At 42.8% G+C, this 15,979-nt stretch overlaps 1 protein-coding gene across 1 annotated transcript; it reads left to right on the top strand.

Moving 5' to 3' along the window:
- The first annotated feature begins 1,444 nt into the window (after positions 1-1,444).
- Positions 1,445-14,811, top strand: LOC113178219 (sulfotransferase 1C2-like). The gene is made up of 7 exons (XM_077791940.1): positions 1,445-1,595; positions 2,003-2,128; positions 7,428-7,525; positions 11,716-11,842; positions 12,337-12,431; positions 12,556-12,736; positions 14,699-14,811. The coding sequence occupies exons 1-7, from the start codon at positions 1,445-1,447 to the stop codon at positions 14,809-14,811; spliced, it is 891 nt and encodes a 296-aa protein (XP_077648066.1).
- The last annotated feature ends 1,168 nt before the right edge of the window (positions 14,812-15,979 follow it).

Genomic DNA, 15,979 nt, shown 5'->3' with positions numbered 1-15,979 from the left:
GAGGGCAAGGCCATTTGAAAGCTAGGTTTGGCCAAGCTGGGCTGCCAGTTCCCTCACCCACTCTATGGAATCATGGAACCAGCTTCTGTTATTGAATTTCCAACAATCGCTTACTATTACATTTTCTGTAAGGACCCTTTAATCTCCAAAGTTCTGCCACTCATATTATGCAGGAACTAAGAACTAATTTATACGGGCATTTAGCCTAACACATGACAAATCAAAGTGTTTGATAAGTGCTGGGTTTTGACTATTATCATCTCATTAATAGTAGTATTAATAAATATCTCCTGAAATCCCAAGAGTAACAGTGGCCCACTACTTCTGTCTTCCTCCTTTTGTGCTTTTAAAAGCCTTATTTTCAATAAACTTCTTTCAAAACAACGACAACAAATGCAAAGATGGGCAAAGACTTTGACAAGACATTTCTACAAAGAAATGAACACTTAGCTCCTGAGAATGCGTTCAACGTCATTAGTCATTAGGGATATGCAAATCAAAACCACAAGGAAATAAAACCTCATCCTCATCAGGACAGCTATTTTTAAAAACCCAGAAAACATCATGTGTTGGTGATAATCTAGAGAAATCGGAGCCTGTGTACTGCATGTGAGAACGTGAAATGATATAGCCACTGTGGAACATGGTGCAAGAGGTTTTTCCCAAAATTAAACATATAATGTTTAATTTGGGGAATTACATTTCTATGTATTTACCCCAAAGTATGAACAATGGGAACTCAAAGAGATATTTATATACCCATCTTCATAGCAGCACCAATCACAATAATCAAAAGGTAGAAACAACCCAAGCTTCCGTAGATGAATTAATGGATAATCAAATACAGCACGTGAGCAAAGAATATCACTCGGCTTCAAAAAGGAAGGAAGTCCTGCAACATTACACAACATGGGTTAATCATAAAACTATTAAGCTAAGTTAAACAGGCCACTCACAAAAAAGGCAAATACTGTATGATTTTACTTAAGTAAAACAACTAGTGTTTGTGGAAACAGAACGAAGAATGGTGGTTTTCAGTGGCTGAAGAATGGAGAATGAGGAGTTAGTGATGAATGAGTACAGTGTTTCCATTTAAGAAAAAGAAAATGTTCAAGAGGTGGGTAATAGTGATGAGTGCACAACAATGTGAAAGTAATTAATGCTACTGAATTATACAATTAAAAATGGTTAAAATGCTCAATTTCATGTTATGTGTATTTTACTACCAGTTTTTTTTTAAAGAGAGAGAGAGAGAATTTTAATCTTTTATTTTTTAGTTTTCAGCAGGCACAACATCTTTGTATGTGGTGCTGAGGATCAAACCCGTGCTGCATGCATGCCAGGCGAGCGCGCTACCGCTTGAGCCACATCTCCAGCCCCACCACCAGTTTTTTTAAAGAAAGCTCTTTTCTTTTCCCATAAGGACTCTCCACTGCAAGATACTATGGCCCCGACCTCGAATTTGAAGAAACAATCACAACTGAAAGAGGTGGCAGGCATCCCCCTGCAGAGTACCACTGTAGACAACTGGAGCCAGATCCAGAACTTTGAGGCAAAGCCGGATGATCTTCTCATCTGTACTTACCCTAAAGCAGGTGATTGTGGGGCAGGGCAAGAGCAGAGACCTCACCCTGCTAAGTCAGTATGCCCCAGGAAGGAAGACGTGCTCCTTGCTGTTCTAGGAGGGGGCTTAGGCTTGGATGCCTGCATCCCTGGATTCCCAGAAGGGGCTGCAGCATAGCAGTGCTGGAGGCCCCACCTGCTGTGCTCGGCCATGCCCTGCTCTTGGGTGGTTGTGAGCTTTTCCTTTGCTGCTCCACTCCAAGTAAAACCCAAAGTCTGTCCCGCATGGACGTCCATCTCTCATGGCAAACAGGATTCTGGACCCAGAGGAGGTTGAAGCCAACAAGAGACTCCATGTCCCTTCATCCTTTCCCTCAGGAAGCTTCAAGAAGATTATCTAAAAGTTTTCTGCTTCTTGTCTTTCTCTTCTGACCCTCAGGGACAACGTGGATTCAGGAAATTGTGGACATGATTGAACAGGATGCGGATGTGGAGAAGTGCCAGCGAGCCATCATCCAACACCGCCACCCTTTCATTGAGTGGGCTCGGCCTCCCCAGCCCTCAGGTGAGTCCCTCTGGTGAGCTCCAGAGAGTTCACAGACACACACACACACACACACACACACGAGAGAGAGAGAGAGAGAGAGAGAGAGAGAGAGAGAGAGAGAGAGAGAGAGAGAAACTTCCCAAAGCTGAGCATTACAGAGATCCATGTAATAGAAACTTGGGGACACAAATAAATAGAGCTATGAAAATGAAGCAGTGCAACTCTAGCATGGAGATCTGGAGTTCTTAGAAAACTGTTGATGGTGGTCTGATAAACCTTTCCACTGCCTTAAGAAATGAAGTTCCTGGTCTGATTGATATGCATAAGAACTTGTAACCTTGTCCAGGTGTATCTCCAAGCCAAGATACCCTTGAGGTCCTTCTGGATCTAAGTTCCTATGTAGGTGACACTGGCTTTGCAATTCAATGCCTGATGTTCTCCATCTCTTAATTATCTGTGAAGTGCCAACTCCATACACAGGCTAACCTCTGTTTGCCTAACTGGGATTCATTCCATGTGCAATCAAGATCTTCCATTTTTCTTTGTCTCTGATTATGACTCCACAGTAGGGTAAATCTAGACAACTGGGGTTCAAATCCTGGCTATGTCACTTATCCCATGACTTTTAGCAAGTTATTTAACCTCTCTCTATAATTTACTCAGCTACAAAATAGCCACAGAATTTAGCACCTACCTCAATTAGTTGTGAGGATTAAGTGAGTTAATATATGTAAAAAGCTTGAAACAGTGCCTGTCAGGGTCTCTCATGGTAAAGTATTGTTGCCAGCTACCTCTCCAGGATAAATCACTTGCCCCAGGGGGCCATTTGGTCCTTGGACCAACCAAGCCCAAATTTTTATCTTGTTTCTACATCCTGCCCCCATCAACATTGTTTAATCTCTGACAATTGGGAGATTAAAGAGAGAGAAAATCCTGAGCAAGGTTTCTAATGAGGTTTCTTGCCAGTGAGGAGCACAATGTCCCATCACTAAGTCAGAAAAAAACAAGACAGAGCCTCCCTCAGGTCACCCCAGCAGCTGTAGGATTTTTAAGAAGCAGGGTAACCCATCACCCAGTTTGGCATGTCATATGGAAGCCAAGATGGTTCTTTATGAATCAAGGTGCCCTGAGTCCAAGGAGGAACAAACAGTCTCAGGTTTTCTTTTCTTCCCAGCCACTGACAGAGGGGTACTCAGTGGAGACTCATCCATGCTGTGGTTTTATTCCAGGATAGACAGTCTCTGCCCATAGAGGTGAGGTGTGCCCCTGAGAGGAGGAGGGTAGTGGATGACATCGACTCATGCACGTGAGTCAAGGGTCAAAACCTCTGGAGTGGATGGGCACCACTGGGCAATGAACAAGCTAGTCAGTCTCCTTCCTAAGGTCCCTTGCACCCTCTGACCAAATCCCAGGTACAAAGACATTTCACACCAAAAGCATAGAGTCCAACAGGAATACATTTGGAAAGACTGAGAAAATGTGCATGCATGTGGGTGTGTGAACTACATATAGGTGAAATCTAGGAGTAGCCCACTCAGCTCAACACTCACTATAGGCCCTGGACTGCTCATCAGACATCTTGCATCCACTGGCCCTCAATAAGTTATGGTTCCATGGAAGAGAAAAATGCAGACAATATGTACGTCACAACCAGTGGGTGAGTCAGAGGTGAGCACGGAGTGCTTTGGGCAGAATGAGGGGAGCATGGCCAAACTGCACTCCTGGGGGGACCAGAATGATCAGCTGTCACTGTCCTTGTTGACTCTTGCCTCTCTCTTCTGCCAGACCCCAAGCTCCTTGAAGGCAAGAACTATTTAACTATTAGCTACTTAACTTTGTACTCCCTGGGGCTATTTCCACAACGCAAGCTGAACTACTTCTCTCATAAAGACACATGATATATGACTCAAATCCCAGGGCTAGGACCTCAGTGCAGATGATGAAGGCCAAAAATGACTGACTCCATGGGTCCCCTGCTCCCTGCCAGTGAGATGAAAATGGGTTCCATGGCCTCAATAGGGATGAAAGCAGGAGGGAAGACACAGGTCCTCTACCCAGGGACCTGGAGCAGTGGACCCATGTGGACAGACGGGCAGAGTTAGAGCAGGAGACCAGACAGGAGATGAGGAAAGAGACGAAAGGCTGTTCCATCTGCCCTTGGCTGTTCCATCTGCCCTTGGCTGTTCCATCTGCCCTTGGCTGTTCCATCTGCCCTTGGACACTGTGCTTCCCAGCCCGGGATCTGCGCAACCGAGGGAGTCTCCTGGGGTGGTATGGAATAACTGACTCCCTGGAGCACCCATAGGAGAAAGAGAGAGGATAAAATGTAAATGAAGAACTGGCGGACTGATTTATGCAGAGTCCCAGCCCCACAGAAGCTCTTTCTCCTACAGGCCATCTTTGGAAGAAGAGTTCATGTTGGAGTTGGGCCAAATCCACCAGGCGAGCTGTCTCAGGAGGAGGAGGGCTGCTCTCTGGCTGTGGGAAGTGGTGGTATAACTGAAGATAGGCTTCCCAATTAGAAGATGGCATTGAATTAGGTGTGGAAGGAGAAAAATGACAGCCACAAATACCAGGAAAGAAACGGACCAGCCTGCAGGGCTGGCTTCCTGGCAGATTACCTGGGTCTTGCTCTCCAGGTTGGAACTGAGTCCAACAACCTGCCTCCTTCCCTCCGGCCTTCATGTCTGTGCACCTAGTCAGCCATAGCCTCTTCCAAAACCTCTCCAGACATTTCCACTTCGGGGGGTACAGTGGTTTGAACATGACGGGGACGTCCTAGGACCTCGTCTTTTAGAAGATACCTATAGATTCAAATCGAAGCACCACATATGTGGTTTCATCCATTTAATCAGGGTTACAATAAAACAGCTGATGCCCCAGGGAACAAGTGAAGAGGGAGCTACAGACGGGTGGCAGCAAACAAAACTGAGATGATAGCTAAAAGGTAGGTGCAATATCAAGACCAATAGAAGGAAGAGTTCTCATTACAAAAATCACAAAACAAGTGAGGAAAAACAATTTCATGAGTTAGAAAAAATATATGAGGCAGAGTTAAACTGCTACAAACCTCAATAGGGATGAAAGCAGGAGGGAAAACTCATGTCCTCTATACAGGGGACCTGGAGCAGTGGGACCCATGTGAACAGAGGGGCAGTTTGAGCAGGAGACCAGACAGGAGCTAAGAAAAGGCAGGGCAAGTTTGAGAATCCTTACTGAGAAGTATGAATTTAATGGCCTCTAAAAGTGGCTTTCCAACTTTCTTTTTAGTACTAGAATGCTCTCTTATTTAAAGAAAAAAATGTTGGTGCCGCATGATCCAGCAATGTCACTTTTAGGCAAATATCCAAAAGAATTGAAAACAGGGACTCAAACAGAGTTTATAGCAGCACTAGTCACAATAACCAAGAGAAGCAAGCACAAAGAAAATGTAGTATATACATACAACGGAACACAATTCTGACGTATGCTGTAACGTGAAGAACACTGAAGACGTGTTAAGTGAAATAAGCCAAATGAAAAAGGGCAAATACTGTGATCCCACTTATATGAATACTTAAAGTAGTCAAATACAAAGAGACTGAAAGCAGAATTGTGGTTGCCAGAGACTTGGAGAAGAATTGTGGAGTTAGTGTTAAAGGGCACAGAGATTCAGTTTGGGAAAATAAAAAAAGTTCAGGAAATACATAGTTATACAACAATGCAAACATACTTAAAGTCACTGAAATGTATACTTAGAGATGGTGTAGATGGGGTTCGGAGTATAGCTTAGTGGTAGAACATGTGCTTAGCATGCCCAAGTCCTGGTTCAGTCCAAGGCATACACACAAAAAGGTTAAGAGGGTTGTTATGTGAAACTGTGATACCAATTTCTTAAAACATAATTGGAGATTCCCATAAATAAAGTTGAGACGATCAGAATGTCAGTGTAAATGCTAATGCTAAAGTGAAAGTTTGGGAAGAAAATGTGAAGAGCCGTGGAGATGAGAGATCATGCCAAGCTTCCAAAAAGAACTGTTCCTCAATTGGAGTGGCTCAAAAGCAGCCATGATTTGAAAGTACTAGGTCTGCATGCTTCAAGGTGTCCATAACACGGATGTCAGCTCCAGACCGGGTCCCTCCCTGTTGAAGGGCTCAGTTCTCATTCTCTTTCCTGGGATCTAGCAGAGAGACTCCCTGCTCTTCAGGGCCAGTAGAACAGCCATTCCCGTAACACTTAAAGACTGCCCAGGAGCCTGGTTGACAGAGTGGAGGGAAGTTGGCATCCAGAACAGCACTCCCAGCACCACACGTTTTAGAAGGCAAAATACAGTTTACAGGTGTGCCCAGAACAAAGGACAAGAGGCACAGAGAGGCCTCTTCTCCACAGTTTCCTTCCCGATGAGGCCCATCCTTGAAAACAGGCACTGAGAGAAGAGGGCCTAGCTCCTCAGTCAGCTGAGGGCACTTTGATTACAGCTTAGAACAGAGACCTGATCCCCTGCCAGCCCTCACACCATGCCAGCAAGATGGGAGTTTGTGTGGAAGCCACTTATAAGTGTAACTCCCTGCTGCACATTTAAAGTAACATGTTATTTTATGTCATTTCTTATTTCTTTATTTTATAAATACCCTCCCTCAGCAATCAGCATTCTTGACCCTTCATGCAGAGGGATCTTCACCCATCATATACAAATGGTCCAAATTCAACTGTGTCACCTCAGCACATCAATTCACTCCAGATCTTTGGAGCAATTTTGATTTTCAGCACTGACTCCTTTGGCTCTCCACTGGCAATTTACCTGAGCCTCTGATTGCTACACTGGAGTTGAAACTCCTTAGAGAGAAGATGTTTGCTTTATTTGTTGTCTTTTCCCCATAACCTCAGTTCAACACAATATTGCATACAGCAAGTACCAAATCATGGTATAAATGAAAGAGTAGAAATCATGACTTACATGCCAGGAAATGTCTGTGGTTTTAGAGTTGGAAAAAGTGATTGGCATAGGCCAGTCACATGGGGTTGGCTCTAGCTGGCTGGAAGGTGAGAGCCCTGCTCTCCGGTCCTGATGGGCTCCATCTCAACATGACACAATGGTCCATCTCCTTATCTTTGAAGTAATGAAGTCGCTTAACTTGAAGCTCCCTGATAGCTATCATGTTGTCATTCTTCAAAATGAAAGTAATATCGGTAATATGACTGTGAAATCCCAAAAGAAAGCCAAGAAACAAACAGAGAGATAAGTGCATGATGAAACATTCTGGACAGAGCCTGAGACACAAGGTCCCCACACAGTGCTGACACCATACAGATGTATCCTCTTGAATTATTTTAAAGGTGTGGAAAAAGCCAATGCGATGCCTGCTCCACGGATACTAAGGACTCACCTTCCAACTCAGTTATTGCCACCTTCATTCTGGGAAAACAACTGCAAGGTAGGATCAGTTCAGCCACCTGGTGGTAGGAGGAGAGGAAGCCCACCCAGAGTGAGGCCTCCGGACCCCAGGTCAGAACTTCCTCCTCCATATCTTTACGTCTCCTCTACTTCTGAAGGGTTGGCAGCTTCTCAACAGTAAGGGAAAATGCAAGGTTCTGTGTTCAGTGAACAGTTTCAACAAGGGCACTCCCGTGAACAGTTTCCACAAGACCTGAAGGCAGAAGCTGTACTGAATTTCTAGAGAGAACGAGACGTGGGGAGGCATGAGGATCCACTGCTCTGAAGAGCAAGGCTTGCCGTGAAGGGAAGAGTGGGCCATGGGGAGAGGGAAAGGGGAATAAAAAAAAGCCTTGCAGATTGTTCAAAAGGGAAAGTTGATGAACAGATGGAGCCATGAATGCTCTTGAGGAGGCCCTTGGCCACAGCCCTGAGCTCCTTGTTTTATTCATTCTGGTACTTTATTCATCATGGACATCAGTGCCTGTTAGATTTCTGTCACCACATAGGGCAGTAAAACATGTCTGCTGATCTACAAAAGATGAGAACTGTGTACCAAGGGGAGGCAAGAGCACAAATTGAATATGGGGCACTGTTTTCTCAGCAGTGGAAATAGATGGGAATGACTAAGAAGGCAATCTCAGGATGACAGGAGTGCAGTTGGGGGGACTCACATCAAATGACATGGCTTCCTTTTGGAAAATCTGGGTAAGGAGTGAGAACTTCTGTTTCCAGGATGATGTTTCGTATACAAAAACATTTGTATACAACCCATGAATGCTGCAGGACATAGCAGAATTTCCTTTTTAAATGTACAACTGAGATGGGTTTAAAAGTAAGGAAAGTCCCTAAGTTCTAAAAATGAAGAGGGAGATAAAACTCGGAGAAGTAAATTAGGCCTGGATCTGTCTGGGGAAATTTGGTGACCTGGATAATCCAGCAACTTAAATTTTGATGGCTGCAAAGGCACAAGGCCAAAGCCAAGGATATCAGGAACCAGAAGAATAAGGAGAATAACTGGGATACTGAAAGGTTGAATCCTCAATGGTGGGTGGAGAAGGTGAAGGAGAACCCAGGGAGCCTGTCTTGAGCCTGCTCTTAGCTCCCCTGAGAATGTGTGCCCACTATCCTCCTCTCTCAAAACTTTGGGATTCAAATTGGCCTTCCTTATGCTGTTCAAGAAAATACAAGAAGTCAAATCGGCATATAATAACTGTCAGTGTTCCCTAGGATCCCTGGCAGGCACATGGTCTGGAAGAATACAGTTTCTGTCCAGGCCCCACAAGATACCCACCTGAGCTCACCATCTCACATTACAAAATACAGAATTAGCCAAGATAGTGAGACTGAGATAGAGGTGATAGATAGATAGATAGATAGACAGACAGACAGACAGACAGATAACAAGCAGCAGAGTTAGGCCTCAAGAACTTTACTTAACAATTTATCACCTATAGAAATAAAAGAAGAGGTCTGGGAAGTCCTAGGGTGTTTTCCTAGCATACAAAGTTCTGGTTTCATTTACAGCACTGGAAAGAAAAAAAGAGAGAGAGACAAAGAAAGAAGAAAAAAGGGAAGGAGGAAGGAAGGAAGAATAGGTTGTATAAAGAAATGAAAGATTGAATCGAAATTAAAATACAGGAATAAGATATAATTAGAAACAGAACTATTAAAGAAATATATGTCAGTTATTGAAATTTAAAACCCCATAATAGGCTAATATGCAGTATAAATACCGATGAATACCAAATTCATGAACTTGGAGAGGGGATGAAGTCTTGTGACTGGAGGTCAGAAATATGAGAAGAGATTCACAAGCTGGCAAGGGACAGTGAAGTGAAAGACAACTGAGGTTTAAAAGCTTAAGAATTCAGGTGTTGTTTTTAATATTTTAAGAAACGTGTTCATTGGTGGAGAAGACGGATATAGGACTTAGACAGCAGTGGCAGAGTAACCAACTTTGAAAGCAGGGCTTCTCAATCTCAGCCCTTATTTTATAATTTTGTTTTGTTTTGTTTTTGCTTAAAAGACAAATGGGATTTGTTCAAAGTGACGTGGTAAGTAATGCAGACATAGAAATGACCATCATGAAGAGTGTTTTGTGCTCACAGTTCCCTAGAGACAGAAGGTACCGCATGCCACATAGAGCCATATAGAGAAGCACCAGGTCAGTCAGGATGCAGAGATGAGATAAAAATATGTACAAGAGCCATTATTGTAGTTTCTGCAGGATGAGGACAGGAGATGCAAGGTAGGCAGGCTTCGAGTTGGGTGGTTTGAACAATTTCAGCAGACTCTGGGGCATAGGGCTGTGTCTGATGGTCTGGTACCTGCCCTGTGTTGAGTGGGCAGGTGGATAGTGGTTCAGAGTATGAGAGCTTCATAAAAGAGGAGGTGGAACTGTGAGCTCTGGATTAGTTGGCTGTATATTTACTAGACCTAGGAATGAGCTACTCCTAGAAAGGACACTCCCTCTAAAAACAGAAAGGTTCCAAAATGTCCAAGTATCAGAATAGAGAACATAAAAGATAGTTTAATATGAATAAATATAGCACTACTGATATTTTGAGACAGATAATTCTTTCATGTGGGTGGGAGCAGAAGGACTCTCCTATGTATTTTTTATTAATTTTTAAAATTTATATATAAAAGCAGAATGCATTACAATTCATATTACACATATAGAGCACAATTTTGGATATCTTTGGTTGTATACAAAGTATATTCAAACCAATTTTTGTCTTCATACCTGCACTTTGGATAATGATGACCATCACATTCCACCATCATTTCTAACTCTGTGCACCCTCCCTTCCCCTCCCACCCCTCTGCCCGATCTTGAGTTCATCTAATCCTCCTATGCTCCCCCTCCCTACCCCACTATGAGTCAGCCTCCTTATATCAGAGAAAACATTCAGCATTTGTTTTTTGGGGATTTAACATTATCTCCTCCAACTCTATCCATTGACCTGCAAATGCGATGATTTTATTCTCTTTTATTGCTGAGAAAATTCCATGGTGTATAAGTGCCACATTTTTTTCATCCATTCATCTACTGAAGGGCATCTAGGTTGGCTCCACAGTTTAGCTATTGTGAGTTGTGCTGCTATAAACATTGATGTGGCTGTGTCCCTGTAGGATGCTGTTTTTAAGTCCTTTGGGTATAAACTGAGGAGAGGAATAGTTAGGTCAAATGGTGGTTCCATTCCCAATATTCCAAGGAATCTCCATACTGCTTTCCCTATTGGCTGCACCAGTTTGCAGTCCCACCAGCAGTGTATGAGCGTGCCTTTTTCCCCACATCCTCACCAACACTTATTGTTGTTTGTCTTCATAATAGCTGCCATTCTGACTGGCGTGACACGAAATCTTAGTTCTGTCTCCTGTGTATGGTAGAGTGATGTACAGCATTCCTGAGCTTTACTCACTAGATGCCAGCATCACTGTCCCAGTGTCACAACTAAAAATGTCTCTGGTGATTGATGAATGTCTCTGGTGGAAAGTATCATCCCTGATTATGAACCACTGTTTCACGGTGAAAATCAGCACAGCTCTGAAATAACTGTTCATGGGTCCTGGGTGGATAGTGGAGAGGCACTTGGGGCTGATACAATCAATGTGAATTTTCCTACCTCTCTCATTTTATAATAATGAGACAAAAGTTGGTTAAATGAAAAGTTGTGAAGAAGAAGAAGGTTTGAATTTGAGGTCAAAGTGACACATAAAGGGACGCTTTGTAGGGGCAGAGCTGCAGTGACTAGAGATAGAAATAATAAAGTTGGAGAGGCCAGAAGGAAGACAGTAACTCTTTTCTTGTTCCACAGTCCAGACCCTAACCACGAAGCTATCCTGTTTCACCAGGAAACCAAGATGAGTTTGTCAGAAGGCTCATCCACATGCATGTGGCATTTTTTAGTCACACGACAGGTCATCCTTTCTAAAGGAGGATTTAGCCCCCTGCCACCAGTGGGGATCAGGTTAGCTAATTAAAGACTTAATAGGACCAGGTTGGAAACAGAGTATAATTGGCAAAGATACACGGAGAGTGGTGAGAGGTTACAAAGCCACACTGCCAGCTACGAAGTGCTAAGCAGGTGTGTGTAGATAGCCTCAGGAAGACTCAACCCAGGTGGACTTTGTGAAAATCCATTTCTATACCATTTTTCACCCATCTGTCTCCTTACCCTAAAGTTCCTTTATGTAGCTCGAAATGCCAAAGACTGTATGGTTTCCTACTACCATTTCCAAAGGATGAATCAAGTGCTACCTGACCCTGGAACCTGGGAAGAGTATTTTGAAACCTTCATTGATGGAAAAGGTAAAAGAAAATGCTTCATGTACCTGTATTCCCATTCTAGTGAGACTGATTCAAGAGAATCAGACATGACATTTGATTCTCTAGAACTTCGCCTCTTTAGGTAAGTCCTGCCATGGATGGGGACCAGGTAGAGCTGCTTGGCTGCTTTTCTACTGTAGACCCACAGCCCTCAGTAAATATCTCCCACCTGATTAGAAAGTCTGTGTTCTGGGTCACAGGTTCTGTTGAGCACCCTCATTCCAGAGGGATTGAGATCTCAGTGAGGGTACACATGTTTGTGCATCCTCAACAGGAAGACACTTTGGGTAGCATGTTTGGACAAATAACCCCAAGCCCGTCCCAGTCCACATGACCATCAAAATCAAACAGATCGGGACTCTTAGGAGGTATCTGAAGCAGAATCTGTCCCCTTTACACTTCAAATCAACAAAAACCCTGACCCTCAGAAGGCTCTGTGCCATGTCTCTGTAGACTGCTCTTTGTGTCTGTTACAGTGGGTTGGGGCTCCTGGTTTGACCATGTGAAAGGATGGTGGCAGAAGAAAGACAGACATCAGGTTCTCTTCCTCTTCTATGAGGACATAAAGAAGGTGAGTAAAGAGCCACTTAGACCCAGGGCCAGAGAAACTTGAAGCTGTTCAGGGCTGTACTTCTGAGAAAGAATCATGGCTTTCTGAAACTCATCCATCCCATTCAATGTCACCCTCACCACAGGACCCAAAACATGAAATTCAGAAAGTGGCACAGTTCATGGGAAAGAACTTGGATGAAACCGTGCTGGATAAAATTGTCCAAGAGACATCATTTGAGAAAATGAAGGAAAATCCCATGACAAATCGTTCTACAGTTCCCAAATCTATCCTGGACCAGTCCATTTCCCCCTTCATGAGAAAAGGTTTGTGGGGCCTTGTCACAAATGCCTGGTAACATTGCCAAGATGATACTGGGTTTCACTAATTCCAAGGCCATGGATTGACTATTCATGATACCTGGTTCTAATAAGGCTAGGCACTTGAACCTGTTGTAGTAGACAAAGCTCTGCGAATAGCAAAGGAAATGCAACCTTGTAAATGAATGAAGGCAGGAGCAACTATTGATCCAGAATTCACAGAGACTCCTGGACCTACCTAATGATCTGGGACCCAAGCAACAGGAGGTCACGACTCTTTGCTCTATGAATCCACCACTTAAAAGGCTCAGCTACTGTCAACATTAGGCATACCTTCCGTCATGACCCATTTCCTCTCTCTCTGCCCATTGTAACTTTAACTTACATTATAGTTTCTGCTGTCTCAATATCTGCTCAGACCTCGGTCATGACCATGTCAAACCTGCCCTACGTCATGATTTTCAACTGTAACTACTGCTGAGAACTGCCTCCTCTTGGTAGTTTTTGCTTCTAATTCTTAAAAGAGGGATTCTAATTGGCCCAGCATATATTTTTCAAGGAAAAAAAAAAGTCATCACTTTTATGTAAGAAATAATCCATTAAAATTATAGAAAGTTAAATAAATTCAATATTATCTCTTTAAAGAAAATCTCCTCCAAATGCTACCACCCCAAAGTCCTTCTGCTCTCTGTTTTATAAGCATATACTTTTATTTTTCACAACAGTGGAATTATGGTTTGCATACTATTTTGTAATGTCTTTTCTTCTTTTATTTTTTGGTAGGCAACTGAAATTATTTCATTGTCCTTTCCATCTAAAAGAGTACTCAATGCTTCTGAAACAAATCAAATGATTCCATTTCTTTTCAAATAGCTGATGGTGATTTTGCAAATAGCCCTTCTTTAGGCCCTTACATACCTACCTTTCTATACACACTCTTCCTTTTGTCTCATACAAACACAGAGATATGTATACCATATGTAGTTATCCTGTACAGATTTGCCCACCAGAATAGGAAACATCTCTCCAGTGCAAGGCATATAGATCCAAGCCCCTCACTGCTTTTAGAAGTCCTCTGTTATATCAAAGTGGCATAATAAACTTTCCTAATTCACCCATCTGTTTTCTAGTGATAGGGAAGTTATCATTGCCTTCAGTTTTCATCTTTATGAATAATGTTACAATGAAAATTTTTGTGCATAGTTCTTATTTCCTGATACTTTTCTGTTACATAATTTTTCAGACGAGACATTGGTGGAACAAAGAACATTTTCTAATATGAAATTATTTTAATCACTGCTTAGTGAAAAATAGTATCTCCTTCTAACTATTTTCAAATTCTTATATGTTGATATATAATCTAAATACAAAAATGCTCAGATCTTAAGCATACAGTTTAACGTACTTTGATAAATATATGTAGCCATACAACCAGCACCCAATCAAGATATCATTCTCATAACTCCAGAAAGGACCCTCTCATATCCTGTTTTTATCAATATGTACCTGCAGAGACAAGTGCTATTCTAATCTCTATCCTGTAGATTGATTTTACTTATTTTGGATGTCATTCATATGGAATCACACAGTACACTTTTTTATGTCTGGGGCCTTTGGTCAACATAACACCTTGAGATTTCTCCATGTGGTGTATGTCCATAGTGCATTTGTTTGTATGTCTGTGTAGTGCCACTGTGTGACTCTACCATAGGTGGGCTGGGTCATTCTGGTCACCAGCTCCTGGTACCAGTCATGATTAGATTTAGAAGCCCATCCTCCTGCACTGAGCCTCAGAGGGCTGCTTCCCATAGCAGACAGCAGCAGATGGAATGGAGTTCATTGAGGGATAACTGGGTGAGTCAGGCTACTGACAGGCCAAGCCTAATGTGGGTGCTCCACTGATTACCTTGGGTCCACTCAGTCTGTCCATAAGAGAATGACAACTCCTATCTGGTTTCCATCTTCTAGGAACTGTGGGGGATTGGAAAAACCATTTCACTGTGGCCCAGAATGAAAAGTTTGATGAAATATATAGGGAGAAGATGAAAGGAGTCACTATAAACTTCTGCATGGAACTCTGAGGAGGTAGTAAATAAAAAGTTGGAAGACAAGAACACAGACGCTGTCTTCAATCCTCAGCCACAGCCAGATGAATCTCTGAAAGCACATTGGAATTGTTTATGATTGTGGTACAAACCATCTCTGTAATTATGAACCATATGTCACAGCTTTGCAAAAAGGGTCATGCCTAATGCCTATTTTCTCCTCTATTTTTTCCAAACTAAGAATAAGACATCTTAATAAACTAGGTAAAAATATAAGACTTAAATACTACAAGGATTTTTATAATCCCCATTCTTTTGGGAAGTGTATCCATTTTCTAGGGCGTAATATAACAATATCTTGAGAACAAATACACAAATATTAGATAAAATATATACTAACAACATGAAATTCTGATGTCTGATCTGACCACTTGGGGAACACTGGTCTGGGCTCAATCCGGAGGTTCTTCCTGGTCACAATGGGAAGAGAAATAATGGGAAGGGATACAACCCTGGTGCTGCCAGACCTGAAAAAATATATTCTGAGCACCCAGAGAATGAAAGGAAAGGCCAGAGAGTGAATGTCAGAAGTCTAAAACATGATGAAGAGGGACAAGGTGCTAGGCCATATAGGAAACAGCAGGAAGGTGGTGTTCGGGAGCCCAAGTTAGATCCTGGTAAAGGCAGAAAGTAGGGGAAGTGACCGATGTCAGCAGTATCAGCCCGGGTGTGGAGCTCAACATGGAGACAACTGAGCCTCAGCTTCACTGCTGTACACTCTGGGGAATACTTCCTAACCAAGTTAGGTGTCCTTTGCACTCAGTTCCCATAGTTTCCCCTATTGCTTATCTGTACGTCCCACTACATTGTAAATCCCTTGGGGTTTGGTTCCATATTGTAGTCACCATTTTACTCCCAGTGCCTAATGCATACAGAACAGGCCAATACAAACGTGTTGCATGAGCGAATGAAAGCACAGAATACAGGAAGGAAGGCACATTTCAAATTACTAATTCCAAACGTTGACCCTTTTCTTTTAGACCCAAATCAGAGGGTGCACTAAGCCAAATAAAATACTGATTTCTTTTATCACCGCTCAAGTGTGGACCTGAGCTTTCCTACAAAGTCCCGTGTGTTAAAGACTTGGATTCCAGTGTGTCCCTACTGTGTGGTGATGAACCCCCAGAGGAAAAGCTTAGTGGGA

The sequence above is a fragment of the Urocitellus parryii genome, chromosome 12 (assembly GCF_045843805.1).
Source record: "Urocitellus parryii isolate mUroPar1 chromosome 12, mUroPar1.hap1, whole genome shotgun sequence".
NCBI lineage: Eukaryota > Metazoa > Chordata > Mammalia > Rodentia > Sciuridae > Urocitellus > Urocitellus parryii.
Note: the sequence above shows the minus strand (reverse complement) of the source record. Positions and strands in the feature narration are given on the sequence as shown.